This window comes from Periophthalmus magnuspinnatus, chromosome 1 (genome assembly GCF_009829125.3).
Source record: "Periophthalmus magnuspinnatus isolate fPerMag1 chromosome 1, fPerMag1.2.pri, whole genome shotgun sequence".
NCBI classification, from domain to species: Eukaryota; Metazoa; Chordata; class Actinopteri; order Gobiiformes; family Gobiidae; genus Periophthalmus; species Periophthalmus magnuspinnatus.
This window is the reverse complement of record NC_047126.1, coordinates 3752339-3768818: the sequence shown is the minus strand read 5'-3', so window position 1 is coordinate 3768818 and position 16480 is coordinate 3752339. Positions and strand designations below refer to the sequence as shown.

The 16480-nt window shown below is 40.9% G+C and overlaps 1 protein-coding gene across 1 annotated transcript in view; it reads right to left on the bottom strand.

Moving 5' to 3' along the window:
- grin2bb (glutamate receptor, ionotropic, N-methyl D-aspartate 2B, genome duplicate b) overlaps positions 1 to 16480 on the bottom strand; it is a 116188-nt gene that overhangs the window by 25722 nt on the left and 73986 nt on the right. The window contains exons 4-6 of the mRNA XM_033969292.2: positions 14418 to 14561; positions 9732 to 10002; positions 7862 to 8057 (exon numbers count right to left, since the gene is read on the bottom strand). Of these exons, the coding sequence (XP_033825183.1) occupies positions 7862 to 8057; positions 9732 to 10002; positions 14418 to 14561 (611 nt within the window). The remainder of the gene's footprint in view (positions 1 to 7861; positions 8058 to 9731; positions 10003 to 14417; positions 14562 to 16480) is intronic.

The following is a 16480-nucleotide window of genomic DNA, read 5'->3' as shown; positions in this document are numbered from 1 at the left end:
TACTACAGATTGACCAATATATCGGACAATATTTGGAGTTTGTAGTCGATTTAAATAAGATAATTTGAGGAAAATAATCAAAATCTGTCATATGTATCGGCAGAGTTTATCAGAAATCAGTTGCTCTAGAGTCTAAACAATCAGTATCGGCATCGACCATGAAAAAAACACATTGGTATCATAAAATCTCTTCAAAATTACAGACTCTTTTCCAGTCGGCGTCTATTTTTCATGATTCTAAATGCCTCGGCTCCTGACTGTTTGAAGGACTTTGTGAACTATGGTGCTACAAACTCTATGTAATGCACAAGAATAGCCTCCCTGCGTGACTGTCGAAAACCTTTCCGTCACTCCACCTTTGGCTTTTTCAATGAAGGCTACGACACAGTGGAACATACTGCCGGATGTTTTAAAGATTCACCTAAAAAGCGCTTAAAGAGCACTCAAAACTGTAAGGATTCATCTCTTTAGGTTGTACGTTCCAATGGCCCTGGCTCTGTAAGTATATTTGTTGTGTTTTAACTCATTGTCACTTTGTTTTTCTTTGTGTTTTGTCCATTTTTAAATAAATAAATACAATAAAAGCTCAGAAAAGCACAAAAAAAATCACAAAAATAACACAAAAGTTCCCTATTAGTGCAAGAAGAACAGAAGAACAGAAGAACGGAAGAACGGAAGAACAGCAGAGGCTCATATCATTTTTTTTTTAACATTATTGTGCTTTTTTGTGATTTTTTTTGTGGATGCTTTTAGAGCCTTTTAATCTAAAATGAACCGTATCAGGTTAATACAAATGTGAGCAATGAGAGTGTTTGTTTATACGGAACAATTACCTTTTGATTTGGGAAAACACAGAGAAACACGTAATAAGTCCCCGGGGTGAAAATGTCAGTTCATTTATTTTATCATTACTGTTAAACTGGATAAAAATAGAGTTGTGTCGTTCATTTTTACAGAAGGGTTCTAATCCGTTTAGTGTACAGTAGTGTTTTTATAGTGGTGTAGTATCATTTACAGACATTTATCTCATAATGGGACTGAAAAAATGACCAATGCATCGTTATTATGCTCCTCTCTAATACTCTAATACTTATAATATTTGACTTGTATTAAAATCAATTATACTTTGCATATTTTAAATCTCAATATTCATCTAAAACAGGGGTCTCAAACTCAAATTATCTGTGGGCCGCAGGAGGAGGCAGAGTCTGGGTGAGGCTTTGGTAAAATCTTCTCAAACATCATCGCCGTTTTCCACGTACATGAAGAAATACGCCAATTCCTATGGATTTTACAGATATACATTGTTATTTGTTGAATCTTTTTGTGACGGGAGGACACAGCGCGAGTGACACGTGTGTTTGGGGTTTACAGATTTGTCGGAACTTTCCACACGCATCACGGTAACATTAAACTTTCATATTGTCCTGCGGGCCACAAAATATCGTCTGGCGGGCTGTAATTGGCACCCGGGCCGCGCGTTTGACACTGCTGATCTAAAACGTCTTAATAAAAGAGACAAGTCAGAAAACTGCGGTGCCCAATGGGAGCTGAAAACGTCGTTACAACAAAGAGACGAGCAGCAGATTTTTTTTCTTTATGCAACGTTGCCAAACCAAACGTGTATCACCGATTAAAAAAGACAAAATTGGAGAATGATATAAATTCAGTGGCGGTGAAAATGGGGGTTGATCGGCAAAATAATCGATTAAAGATTACTCAAACACAAATTGCTCCAAATACAACTTCGGGTGAGTAACTGTGGAACAAAAGCAACTATAAAACAACTATAAAACGCTCTGAAAAGTCGATTTAGCAGAGTCGGTCTGATTTAACTATGATCTTTTCTAATTTTCATAGATGCACCTGAACACAAGTATCGCAAGTGACGCCAATCGCTATCGTTACCTGCTTACATAACACGTGTAGAAGGCGGCGAAGGTGTGAGCGAGAGCAGCTGAGGTGAGGAGAGCAACAAGTACAGCAGCAGAGAGTAGGAGAGAGGACAGGAGGCAGGAGGGGGGGCATTAGAAGTCTGTGTGAATCCATATCAGCCCGGGCTACGTGTGTGTCAACAACGCGCAACAGCCGCAGATAACTTAGGATTACTGCGCGCTTTTCCAACTTTTTCCCTCTCTCTCTCTATCCGCTGCCTCCTTCCCCTCGCTGCTCCTCATCCTGTTCGTGGGCTGCCATCACCATGGAGACGCACTGCCTCTGAAACAATCCACCGGAGAAATAAATATCTCGTCTTGAGCGTGTAGAGAGCGAGGCGGCTTTTGTGAGCGTGTGGAGGGGGTTATCTGATTTTTTTTTCTTTTTTACGCTGGACGCAAAAAAAAAACTGTATGCAAACTAGACAATAAATCAGTTCACAAGTTTATGAAAACAACAGTTGAGCCTGTGCAAGTTAGCAAAGACTTTGTCACAAGTACCACCTACTAGAACATTCGGTGCCTCTGTGGTCTCTGTATTTATAACCCAGCACGCAGACACAAGCAGATCTAAGTTGGCCAAAGGCTCGAGAAGTCAATAGAATGAGTCAAACCTCCGTGAAAAATGCTTATTCCTGTGCAATGTCTGGCCAGTGTGCTCAAAGTGCTGTAATGCGCATGTACCTTGGGATTAGCCCTATAATCTCACTCTGAATGAGCTAACTAAAGCGACTGATGCGGGCAGGGGCTCGCTGTTGACCCATCTGACCACGAGGCGACAAGTGCGCCGCCTCGGAGACTCACAGAGACTCTTAATGCCGGTATAATGTAAAGTAATGCGTTGCCATGGCGGCCACAACCACAGCAATTTTCATGCAATCAGCTGCGTTGCCATGGGAACAGTAATCTCACCCGGGAGAGGCTGGTCGTAAGAGAAACAGAATGAGCGAAGAGTATTTTTCTGTCTATCCAGTGTGTTTACCCACTTCTCTGCATGTCGTCTCTCACTCAGATCAATCTCTCCATCTCACCTCGGAGCAGCACTTCCCTTACACGCCGAATCCCACATCAATAGGACTCATCTAGCAGCACATTAACCTCTGCCTCACACACTGATTCACACTGTGAACGCTGCTGTTTGTCATCTTAGAGCCCTGTACTATTGATGGAGCTTTTAAGAGCCATACAGCCTCTCACTGTGTACTAACTGCTCGCTGAAACAGTTAAAAGACCAAAAGACACTCAACAATGTTCAACTGGGACTAGATTCTAACACGAGCTAATGCAGCTCCATCACAGCCATATGCAGCACTTGTACGCGACTCACTAACCAACTGTTCCCAAACTAATCTCTGGCTCCGAGGGAATGCATTCTTTTTTGTCCCAGAGACATTGAATCACCAATGGAACGGTCCACATTTGTCTCTACAACTCTCCTCATTTGAGAAACATTTATGTGACATGAATATTTTATCTCGGGGTGACGATGAATACCAAGGATCACAGGGTGTTGCTGCAATGCAGGGATGTAAAAATATATAGCTCTGCTGAGAGACATCTGTGCTGCACACACACATATACAGTATGTGCATATCAGAGCAGGTTTGTCTGCATGACTCATAATCTGATGATGTCTTCAGTCGACCAATAGTTCTGGGGACACTGACGGATAAGGACACATTTCACTTTGTCCATATACTATAGGATGTTTTTCTCTGCACTGAATAATTATCTTAAGAGTACACAAGAGCACTTAAGAGTACACAAACACACAATAGCAGCTCTCATCTGAACATGATAAAAATGCTCCTGAAAATAAAAATAATAACTTAGTCCTTTCTAAAGAACAAAATAGTATGTAAACAAACCCATAACAAAGGTGAGTGCATCTGTTTGAGCTGCAGCCTTTAATAAGAGCCACAGGAGTCATGTGATCTGGGCCCATCAGGAGCCCCGCTGAGAGGCAGACATCACACAGATACCTGTGGAGAACAGCGCTCAGACACACACGGAATCAGAGCACCGCTCCCTCATTTCAAATGTGAACAAGACTAAAGCGGTGACCTTCACAAACTCAAACTTATCCACTCCCCACAGAGAAAAGATCTTTACCTAAGAGGGAGCTTCAATCTTTTATAAACTGTGGACCAATTGTTATGATGGAAATCTATTTAATGGGATTAATATTGAATAAATGCATAAGATGACATTTAAATTCATTTCCAAGAGCCACTGTAGCTTTGTCTGACAACACACACACAAACATACACATACATATACACATATAGATACACACACACACATAAACATACACATACACACAAAAACATACACACACACACACCCCCACACACCAACATACACATAAACATACACATACATATACACATATAGATACACATACATATACACATATAGATACACACACACATATAAACATAAACATACACACACACATTAACATACACAAACATACACAAACATACACACACACATAAACATACACATACACACACACATAAACATACACATACACACACACATAAACATACACATACACACACACAAACACAAACATAAACATACACATACACACACATAAACATACACATACATATACACATAAACATACACACAAACATACACACACATATACATACACCAACACACAAACATACACACATACACATACACAAACACGTATAGATACACATATAGATACACATACACATACACATACACACACACATACATATACACATACATCTACAGATACAGTCCCACAAACAACTAAAACTATGTATTATTTTTGAATAGTAAATGTTTTTTTCTTGTAATGTTGTCGGACAAATAAAAGATCATATAAATCAAACTATATATAACACATGTAATCAATAAATCAATACTGTGAAGGTTCAGTGATGTAAGTCAAAGTTACCATGACCACAACAAAACCAGGACAAAACGCACACAGACCATGAACACACACAAAGGTCAAAGGCACAACTCACTGATTGAAGGAGTTCATGAGTTAATACAGACTATATGAAATATCGATTGGCCGTGTCTACAGTTCGTCCTGAGTTGGCTGTAACCTCGGAGCAGACAGTCTGATAAACACAGTTAAATCAGTTCTTCGCTGTGGTTCATCATCTTTATACAGTCCCCATGAATAAACTCATTATAAATGTCTGATTTCGTGTATTATCCACATTTGATTAACAGTTCTGAACGGACTGGACCGTGCATCACACAAAAAGAACAAAAGACGACATGAGACGTAATCAGGGGCTCATAGTGAAGAGACTTTAAAGGGTAATCAAGGGCAAAATACAGTCCCCTGACATGGCACAGATGAGGAAGTCAACACTGACCTACTTCAGTGAGGACAGGGCTATGAAAAACTCACCTATATAGAACATGTACTCAGCCAAAAGTGAATTAAACAGTATGCTGATAATATCGTGTACCACTACGTCACGTTCAATACTGTCTGTTTAAAACAAAATCCACTCTGGAAAGTTTTATATTCAACACTGAAGCCAACAATTAGCTCCATTAAATATAAATTCTCAGCATTTGACAGATGTGTTTTATGTTTTCTATGCAGCGCACCTGAAGTCATCATCACGACAGAAGCCCGTACAGCTCCTTCTGCCTCAAAACAACTGCTGGGGCTCAAACTGTGCTGTTTAAAAGGTAGAAAGCTGGACGTGTGGAGCGGTGTGGACCATGTGGAGCTGGACTCAGGACGTGGACATATTCTGACTTTATGAACTTGTGTGTCATGGATATACACTCACTTAGGTTGTTTGTTCTTTTCTTTATGTTCGTCAAGAGCAGGAGTGAGTCGCTTGGACAGGACAAAATGTGGAGTGAACTAAAGTCATAAACTGCCCAAATACACAGAGAAGTCGAATGTTTTCCCTCAAACAAATCGTATATCCACGCGCTGAGACACGTGCTATTTAAGGAAAAATGTAAATATAACAGCTCTGGCTTAATTAGTTGGGACAGGTGATAATATCTTCCATCGCGGTACAATGAGGGGACAGTATGACTCTGAGAACGCTTGACTTCTAATAAACAGTCAAGTTATTTATTTGACACTTTTATAGTGTCATTACCAAATGTAGTGAGGCGGCTCTCCCGCCGCAGGACAAACTGCTTCAAAGACAAGAACAAAAAGACCACAGAAATGAAGCGTGTGTTCACAGCTGACATTGAAACACAGTTAGACCCAATATTTATTTTGATGTATATCTGTTATGTGGGATTGTACAGTGTGGGTAGAGGCCAGTGCCAGTGGAAGTGTGCACTTAACCATCCTCACACAAATAAGGCCCTCAGCGCCTCATCCAGAAACACTTGGAGCACATTTTCTCATTATCCTACAGTCTTGTCCTCTCAGTCAGGGGACAGAGCACAGCCTCTGGAGCTCTCAGTGTGCTCCCTTTGTTGTGTATTGTTGTACCATATATCCATATATTTAAGTTAGTGCACATGCCCCCGTGGTCCAGATGCTCCTAAACAAATGTGAACACCTGATTCATTGGAGCGTCCCATCTCCGTCCATCAGAGCTGACAGAAAGCATGTTAATGCAGAGAGCACACAGCCCACAGTGACCTGTGGAGCGACAGCCCCACACACAGACATATGGCCTTATTACTACTCCTTCCTCTGTGGACTCAGGGTGGAACAGGTACAAGTGCACGTGTTAGGGCCACGCTAGCCCCTCGAGTCACTATCACCATCCTCCCATCCAAATGCACTCGCCTTCACTTAGCAGAACGTAGAAAAATGGTGGACTGGAACACACTCTGGGAGTCTCTGCACAGCACAGTCCCAGGTGAGGCCTGGGGGATAATAGAGAGCTGGCCCAGTATCTGATAGTGCCCTTTGGGGATCAAATATTTATGATGTGATATTGTTACTCTTCCTGTTGGTGGTGGAATGTAAGAACAGCTCTGGATTGAGAAATACACCGGGATTTGACATAATAACACACAGGACCAACGCAATAATGTCAAGATAATGTAATGGACCTCAACAGTTCACTGATTCTGGAAGTAAATTTTCCTCAGAGGTTAAGCTGCATATGCTGCTGGAGTTTGTGTGTGATGTTCTACAGTTTGTCCATAAAACAATAATTAATCTAAGAGCCAAATTTATTTCAGAAATAAAATAACCTTGTTGTTGTTGAAGCAGTAAATGAACTGTAGAATCAGTCATTGATGAGAAAACAAAAACCTTTATGAAATGAGGAGTAATTATTGAAAATCAATTCTGTTCGTTATAACGGTTTTCAGTGCCAGATGAAAAATATATAGTTTTCTTTAAATTTAATGGCAACTGTGGTTTAAATGAACGAGGTGGGTTAAACAAAAAACAGGTGTTTGGGAGCTATTCTTGTGTTTTCGTTTTAGCCCAGAGGATGTGAGGACTATTTCTAGCCGTTTTCTGTCTTTCACACAATTACTCTCTGTTGCGTTTTGTGCGTGTGGTCAAAACTGTGGGATTATTTTGGTGATATTTTGCTGCGTCTCAACAGAAGCAGAGCGTTTGTTTGCCTGTGAGTCACTTGGATTAAAAAAAAGACTCTCATCTGCCATTGTTTAGTCAATCTTTTGCATTTTGCATGACACACTGCTCATTTCAAACAGAGCATTTCAAAGCTCATAATCTAAGTGAATGAGACATGTTTTTTATGTCTGCAACTAAAGGGAAGTTGTTCCTGTTTTGATCTGGACTAAACTCAAAACAATATTAACACGTCATGTCTTGTTTATTGGATACTGCAGCTTTCATAACTGATCTTCTGCTGCCGTTATGATGTTGGCGTAACCTCGTTCACGTTTTAGCTCTTACTGTTTACAAAACACACTCTCCTTTTATTACAAATCTTGAATCTCCAGCCTTCACTCACTTGAGAATCTCCTTGGAGTGGCCGGTGTTGGCGGCGCTCTTTTTGTCAGGTGCCCCGATGCAGCTGGACTTGAGCAGGGTGTGCGGCCCGCGGTCCAGCATCATGGTGGAGGTTGCCGTAGCGATGACAGCCACTGCATCACGTACCCTGGCCTCAATGTTGTAGTCCCATTCGTCATATGACACTGAGATAAGCCCTGGGATAGAGACAGCAAGAAGGAGAGCAAGGTGAGAAAAGGCAATGCAGGGAGAGAGAAAGAGAAGAAAAGAAGAAAAATGAGGGAACATGAAAAAAGGGAAACAGAGTATGAGAAAATACACAAGATACAGATGGGCTGCCAGGACAAAAGTGATGAAAAACAGCCAAAGGCAAAGAATATTTAAACAAAAAGAACACAGAAAACATTAAACGTGGTCATATGCCATATTTTAGTATTTGAAGTTGAGACATTACAAATGCTTTTTCTTAATGTCTCGCATTAGTCATCAGACAGTATCATTAAAAGCAGTCGTATTATGCAAAGTCGACTTTTATGTTTTTTTCATGTTTAAATCGTTTTCTTTTCTCATTTACCCACTCAATGTTTTATGTAGAGTAACTCACACATCAAGAAGACCCATTTATTTTACTAAGTTGTTTCAGATCAATACTGCAATTTAAAATGTCCCAAATATAAAATTATGAACCACCTAAACATAATGTGTCCTACAAGTTCTACACATTGAGTAAACAGGCAAAAATGTATTTAGCAGTGTATTTCACAGCTTATTCTGTTCCCGTCATCCTAATCTTTGGTCAGAGATGAATGGAGTAAAGGTAGACAGACACTGACTTCCACCTCACCATGATGAAAGACAAAGAGCCGTCCTCCAGGTCCAGGCTCATGAACATTTGCATATATGCAAACAAGCCCATCTGCCACTTGTGCCCACACTTCAGCGCAGTCAACTTATCATCACACCATTTCATAGCTAATTCAGAAAGTTTGATTTAGTTATGTGGCCACATTCTAAGGCAGTAACAGATGAATGCAGAAGTATTTGGAGTAAACTGTTGTATGATAAAACAGCCACACAACCATTAAAAAAAACCACATTATTTTAATATATTGTAATTATAAATGAAAATAAGGACATTCATATTAATACTTAAAGATGCTTAATGTTATTTTTGGAGGGGGGTCCTTTGCGTGCTGGTCTCCATGGGGATGTTATCATTTTGTCTGGAAGATTCTACAGTTGAACTTTATGCAACTATGGGTGTTTTTTTGGTTAAGTCTTACACAAAATCGATTTTTATGAGATTTAAGCCATGTTCGAATGTTGTCACCTCCTCAAAAACAGACCTGGAGTTGTGTTTTGGTTCATTCACACATGTTTGAGTAACCCTAGTTTATTAGTTTTTCTATATGGCCAAAGCTCAAAATGCTACGTTCCACCTTGTGACATCATGAAGTGGTAGTTTTCAAGTTGAAAGTTACATTTTTTACCTTTTGTTCAGTAGAAAGTGGCAATTCCAGGGCTGAAATGATCCAAATGATTCTAGCGAAGGTGCGTGTAGTTTAAAACACAGTGGAGCACTTCCTGTATTACCACATGATGACATCACAAGGTGGAACAGAGTGCTTACAGTTTGAGAGAAGAACTAACAGTCTAAATACGCAGAGTTTGTGTGTTAAACATGTGTGAATGAAACAAAACACAACTCCAGGTCTGTTTGTGACGAGGAAACAACATTAGAACATTAAAATTCCTTGAAAAGATGTGTTGTTTTTATAGTGTCACTCCTCCACAGATCTGACCCGTTGTGTACATAAACGTAGAACCGCTTAATGCCATACTCTGGAACGCATCTTTAAAGGGAGGTTTACCTATAGGGAAAACCGACGGCACTTGGTCTGCGTCCCCGGCCACCAGCGAGGGCACGATCCAGGTGTAGCCGTAACCAGTGAGACCGACGGAGTGGGCCACTTCAAAGATGGTGGTGGCCTCCTCTTTGGTGCAGTAGAGCAGGATCACAGGACTCTGCAGCTTCTTTAACTGGTTTTGGATTTTAGAGTCGCCGTCGTCCACCGACATGTCCAGTAAGAGCACTTCCTCCAACTCCCAGCCCACAAAACTGTTCTCAATAGTGCTGCGGACCTGGGAAAACGACATGAAAACGGATTGTGAAAGTGTGAGAGCATAACAGACTGTATAAATAAATGGACATGGCTAACACGCTAACCGCCATGTTCCAAATAAGTGAGCGTGGGCGTGTTTCCAGCTCCGTCGACTCTGGCTCCAGTTCACTTTCTATTGAAAAACTGGTCTTAGTGTTTTTATTTCGCGATTTTGTTCATAAATGAAAATATGAACTTTAATAACAGACAAATCAGGTGGCTTCCCGTTAGCATTAGCAACAGGTTTGACTGACAGCGTTGCTAAGCGTCGACTCTCTGCTAAACTAGCGGTGCAAGGGGCGAAGGGGCGTTACGTTGAAGAGCCCAGCGTCGGATTGGCTCTTTGGTTGCTATGATACTCGCGGTTGGAATACCAAATATGGGACTTAGCTCCAAATTAGCCGCTATACCTGCTAGCCTCGATTAGCTTCATTTGACTGGAGCTGAACGCTGTGGGTGACGTCAAACTCACTCAGTTCACTTCTTTATACAGTCTGTGGGATACAGTAATGACTTTTTCCTATTTAAAAACTTCCAAAAGAATGAAAATTTGTTGTTATGATGTAAATGTTTCTGGCTTTACAGTTTAGCTTCTTGTGCGATGTGGCTGCAAATGGATCCATATTCAATTCTTAACACTTTCTACACACATTGTATAATATAATCAAAATAAAATACATTTGTTTTTTTTAGACACACCAGAAACACACAAGCATCACTGTACATTTCACCAAATATACTTAAAATACACTGTTCAAAGATCCACATTTTTACCTATTAGAAGCCGAGCCAAAAGGATAAAAAAATAGATTCATATATTATTTATTAAGAGGAAATTGGTGGTAGACCACGGTGCAGAGGGTGACAGGCCTCTGCGAATGAGCTCAGATCTAACAAGGCCAGGATGAAAGGAGAAAAAAAAGACTTAGGAACAAAAAAGACAGTAATCTCTCCCTGCATCTGGTCAAACGCTCCTCACAACCGTCTGTTTGATCATAACGGACAAAGACATGAGTTCAAACAATAACATTTAGTGTCTTAAAGGAACTGTATGTACAACGTGTGTCCGCAGATACAACGCGGACATGTTCAAATCGAATATAGCTTTTACTGATAATAGGAATTTTGACTAATTACAAAAACAACATGGCCAAGTTGTTGATTTTAACATTTGGTGTGTTATTTCTCAAGAAAGCAGATTCTCATGAGTGGCTCTTTTGAGTTGGCAGTTCTTACAATTAAGTCCAGTTGGTTGAAACCTAAAAGGACACTCTCTGATCTGAATTAGACGTGTGCAAAGATATCGTATCGTTTCATTTAAAGATACAGTATCGATATATCGCCAAGAGGACTTTTTTTTTGTATATTTTACCGAATTATTCTGTCACAGTGCTACATTTGTGTGTCTTGTTTAAAGGAAAGAAACTCATTTATCCAGAACATCTGACTGTTTTGATGATTAAAATCGGTTTATTTCATATTAACTTTGGTTTAACAAATGATTTTAGTCTCAGAGATGTTTTAGTCGATATGTTATGATCCTTCAGAGCCGTTAAACTGCACATGTCTCTGTGTAAATGTAAATGTGGAGCTCATATAAACTCTGACCAATGGAACAGTCTGATGTGTTTTTCTAGTTGGTAAAATGCACAAACCAAAATGTACTTTTCATTCATGTTCAATAAATGGAAGCTAAATAAATAAATAAATAAATACAATCAATATTTATTGGTGAAAACGAGGTTGATCATTAAGTGTCGCAAACGCCTTTATTTTTCACTGAATCGACTTGAAGTGTATCGTATCTTATCGGCAACTTCTCAATGAGATGTGACGACAATAATAGATTTGTGAGATTAAATGTGCTGCTCATATTTTCAGTGTAATTACAAAGTGCAGTTTTACAGATTGACCCATGAAACTGTGAGAAGCACCTCTTCACTGCCACAGTAAAAGACACAAGTAAGAAATGTTTAACCGTTGGGATACAGGAAGAAACATCCATTTAGACTCATTTGAATTTTTTTATTTTTTTGTTTATTTAGAATGCAGGACCTGTGTGTGTGTCGTACCTCAACTCATTTGTGCCACTTACAGTTTGTGCAGTGGAAACAAGTCGAGATACACAGACACAGGTTCAGAAAGGGTTGGGTTCAGGCTGGAGGGTGATTCACTTCCACCAGGTAAACCACCTCCTCCTCCTCCTCTTCTTCTTCTTTTTGTCCACCTCGGCTTGAAGCTCCTGATCCCCTGACTCCTTCAGGGACATCTGCAGCTCGTCACGTCTGAGGAGGGCAGATGTTCTCTCCTCCTCGCTGTGGGTCAAAGCTGTGCTCAGGTCCTTGATTGTCTTCTGGTGGAGTGAGATCTCCTCCACCATGGCCTTGTGGGTGGAGTGGCATCTTTCCAACGCAGCCGTAAAACTCATCTTCTGAGAGGCCAAGTCCTTTTGCAGCATTTGAACTTTGCTGCGTTCGATGTTCAGACTCTCGTCCAGCTCCTGTGACTTCTTCTGAGCTTCTTTAGCTGTTTGCCTCTGCTCAGTGAGGGCAGACTCCAGGGCGGTGATCCTCCTCTGCAGAGCTTTCTTCTCCTCCTGTTCCTTCTGCAGCTCCTGTTGGATGCTGACCAGAAGTTTATCCTTGCTCTCTGCCATCTTGGTGGTCTTTTGTACTGTGGACTCCAGAGCCCTTTTCTCTGCCTTACACAGCTCGAGTTTCTGGGACAGTTTCATCATGGAGGCTTTCTGTTTCATTACAGTGTCCCGGGTGCTCTCCGGCTCCTCAGAGACATCAGCGCTGTAGTTGTGGCTGTTCGCCTTCTGTGTCTTGAGTTGTTCTTCGAGCTCCTCCACCTTGACTTGGTACCTCAGAGCAAGAGCCTGCTGCTCTTGGGAGAACTTCTTGAGATTGTTGTTCTCCTCATAGAGGCCCTGCACATATTCATTCACCATCTGCCTGCCCTGCTCTATCATTTGGTCTCTCTCCTTGTCTTTCTGTTTGAGGAGATTTTTCCCAAACTCCAAGATGGTTTCCTTCTCCTCTTGAGCTTCATTCAGCTCTTTCTGGAGCTCCTCAACTTTTTTCTCAAGGGCTTTTTTCTTCTAGACCTCCTCCTCCAGCTCTCTCAGCCTTGTCTGCTGTTTGTCGTTGACATATTGCTGTCCTTGAAGCTGTCGCCTCAGGTCCTTCACCAGTGGGTTCTCTTCTAAAGAGATTTGAACATTTAGTGGAACCTGATTCGCAGCCTCGAGCTCCCTCAGTCTCCACTTCTGTTTGGCGTTGATGTGGAGCTGTTCTTGGTAGGCTCTTTGGACATCCTTGAGCTGTAGTTTCAGGTCCATCACCAGATAGTTTGAAAGCATTTCTTTGTATATTTTATCAAATTATTCTGAAATCGGTTTATTTAATATTAATTTTGGTTTAACAAAGCCTTTTAGTATCACAATTGTTTTAGTAAATATGTTGTGATCCTTTAGAGACGTTAAACTGCACATGTCCCTGTTACATGTAAACGTGGAGCTCATATAAACTGTGGCCAATGTAAAGGTCTGATGTGTTTTTCTAGTTGGTAAAATGCACAAAACAAAATGCATTTTATGTTCATTTATCTTCACTAAATCGAAGCTAAATAAAAAAAACAAAAAAACAAAACAAAACACAATTAATATTTAATTTTTGTGAAAATGGAGTTGATCATTAAGTGTCCTGAAAGCCTTTATTTTTCACTGAATCGTATCGAATCGATTTAAAGTATATCGTATCATTTTGTATTGAATCGACAGTGCACTGTATGGAGATATGTATCATATCGTGGCCTATGTATCGAGGTATGTATCGTATCGGCAAATTCTTAATGATACCCAGCCCTAATCTGAATCGTCACTACCTAAGCACCAGTCCAGCTTGTTCTGTTATGATGTCGATCCTTTGGCTTTAAGTATCTGCTCAATATCAACTGATACCAGTGCATAAATATCATTTATTTCCTTAAACACAAACAGCATAATAAACAATCATCCAAATGTGTTTTTAACTGTTATTTATCATATAAAGTAACTACAGAACAGCTTTGAAAATACAAGTTCAATATTATGAGGTGTTTACAGCCAACACTGGCCAGTAAATCATCTTATTACACTGATTTATAGACCAAAGTGAGATATCGACTGGACCGATATCGCAGAACCGATATCCAATCCATCAAAATTGTCAATATCGGTGCCCATATCTGAAAGCACCATCAAACTGGCGCATCACTAAAACTGAGAATGAGAAAAAAACATGCAGGCTTAGGCACTGCAGCACAGGCTCAGTTGTGACAGTAGAACTTCAAAAACAGTAAGAGCTCAGACCACACAGCCTCTGTAAAAGTATGTCGTGTTTATGTACGTACCTTGTTGACAAAGTCCTCGTGGCCTGGGTAGTACGTCGTTACAATGGAGAATATGTACCAGTCATACTCCTCCATGATGTTGAGCATGACCTGGGCTTGCTGCTCTATGGACGGGCCGAACTGAAAAAACATGGAGTGGTCGTCCTGGAAACCAGAAAGACAGAGCCAATCAGCAAACAAGGTCATGAGTCATGCAGCACGAGGAGGACTGAAGGTAGAGCGAGATCATGAAGCGTGCCCCGATCCAGCCCGAGGTAAAATGATTATTCCATTTGTATTCTGGCCTGATGACAACGACACCGACTTCTAAATTTAATTCTCCGTGTTTTAAACAGGCTAACATTTGCACTGACAAAACCTTTTCATAAACTAATTATTATTCCGTGCAGACAAGGTGAATCACTCATTATCAAGGAGCTGTAACAGAGCTGTCGTCCCACTTTGAGCATTCGAGGCACACAAGGCTACACGGCCACCTGTTTCAATGACATTTTCCTCCCTGTGATGTAGATTACCGAGTGCGTGGACGGACAGTTCTGTCAAAACACTTTTGCTTGCTCGGGGGTGGGCGTGAAGCGCAGTTTAAAGCTCGTGTCCCTGGTTTGTCAAACTCGGGTCAGTTCTGAGCCATGTAGAAGTTGAACGATGTTAGAGCAGGTTTGTGTCGGCCGTCCTGTTGTAGGTCAGAGAAGGTGGGGATATGTTTATTGAAAGAGCTCGTGGCCAGGATTTAACGTCCCCGATGAACTGCGCAAGCTACTTAGTGGGTGTAATGTGCACAATTATGGTGTTTTTTTTACAAGATGTGTTAAGTGTAGCCTCTGGTAAAAGCTATCCAGGCTGTTCGTAGTGTTTGCAGCATGTATGTTTTCGAACAAAACAAAACAAAAAACAAAAAAAACCCACAATTAGATAGTTTGGTTTTATTAGAGAATCAAAACGAGACAGATTCAGGTGTGTATCTCCCGCTGTACTCGCTCGAGCACTGACTACACTCTTTTGTAAATGCCCCACCGTCCACATGTGCAGCCTGTCATACGTGTTACTAATGCAGTGACTGAGGTCCTTGGGTGGGCTGAACATCAAAGCGTTCCTCCATTCCTTCATACTTCTACCCCGAGGGACAGAAATAATATTACCTACTTCTCACTGTAATGAGGTAATCCTATAACAATGTGGAGTGAAGGTATCGTCGTACTGTCAGAGGGGGGTGGGGGCAGTGTGAGTAAAAAAAAAAAGTTACAAGGGCGCAAAGGTAATGAAGGTTTTCTCACGCCTGACTGACAGCTAATGCAGCGTTCACTTATAACCTCCAGCCCCGTCAAATCCTCCAGGGTCGAGAGCTGCTCACCTTCTGCCATCGGATTGTGAAGATGGGGTTTCACAATTGACATACAATTTTTACTGACATTATATATGGCTCCCGTTGTTCCGATCACCGTTGGCCACCGCGTATCCTTCTCCGCCGCTTGCCGCACCAACAGATCTTTAAAGGTCACTCACACGGGTTTAAAAAGATCCTCCGCGCACGGATGACATATTCACCATAACTCTGTAGTAGCTACGTCTGGTGACATGCGGTTTCTTTAATGGGCTCCGTGCTAGCGAGCTTACTGTGCCTCAAAGCTGACGGTCACGTTTATTAAAATCACAAAACATAAAATAAGCAATAAATTAAACGTTCTATATTACACAAAATTGACTCTTGAGAGATTTAGTCGCGTTATAATGCCGTTTCCTCCTCAAAAACAGACCTGGAGTTGTGTTTTGTTTCATTTTCACATGTTTGAGTAACACTTTATTAATAGTCTGTACATCTCCAAACCTCAAAATGCTCTGTTCCACCTTGTGATGTCATGAAGTGCTAGTTTTCAAGTTAACATGCACCTTTTAGCTTTAGTTCAGTAGAGATTGGATATTCCTACGCTGAAATCATTCAAATGATTCTAGTGAAGGTGCACCAAGTCTAAAAACACAGTAGAGCACTTCCTGTATAGCCACATGATGACATCACAAGGTGGAACAGAGTGTTTTCAGTCTGAGAGAAGGACTCAGCTTAAATA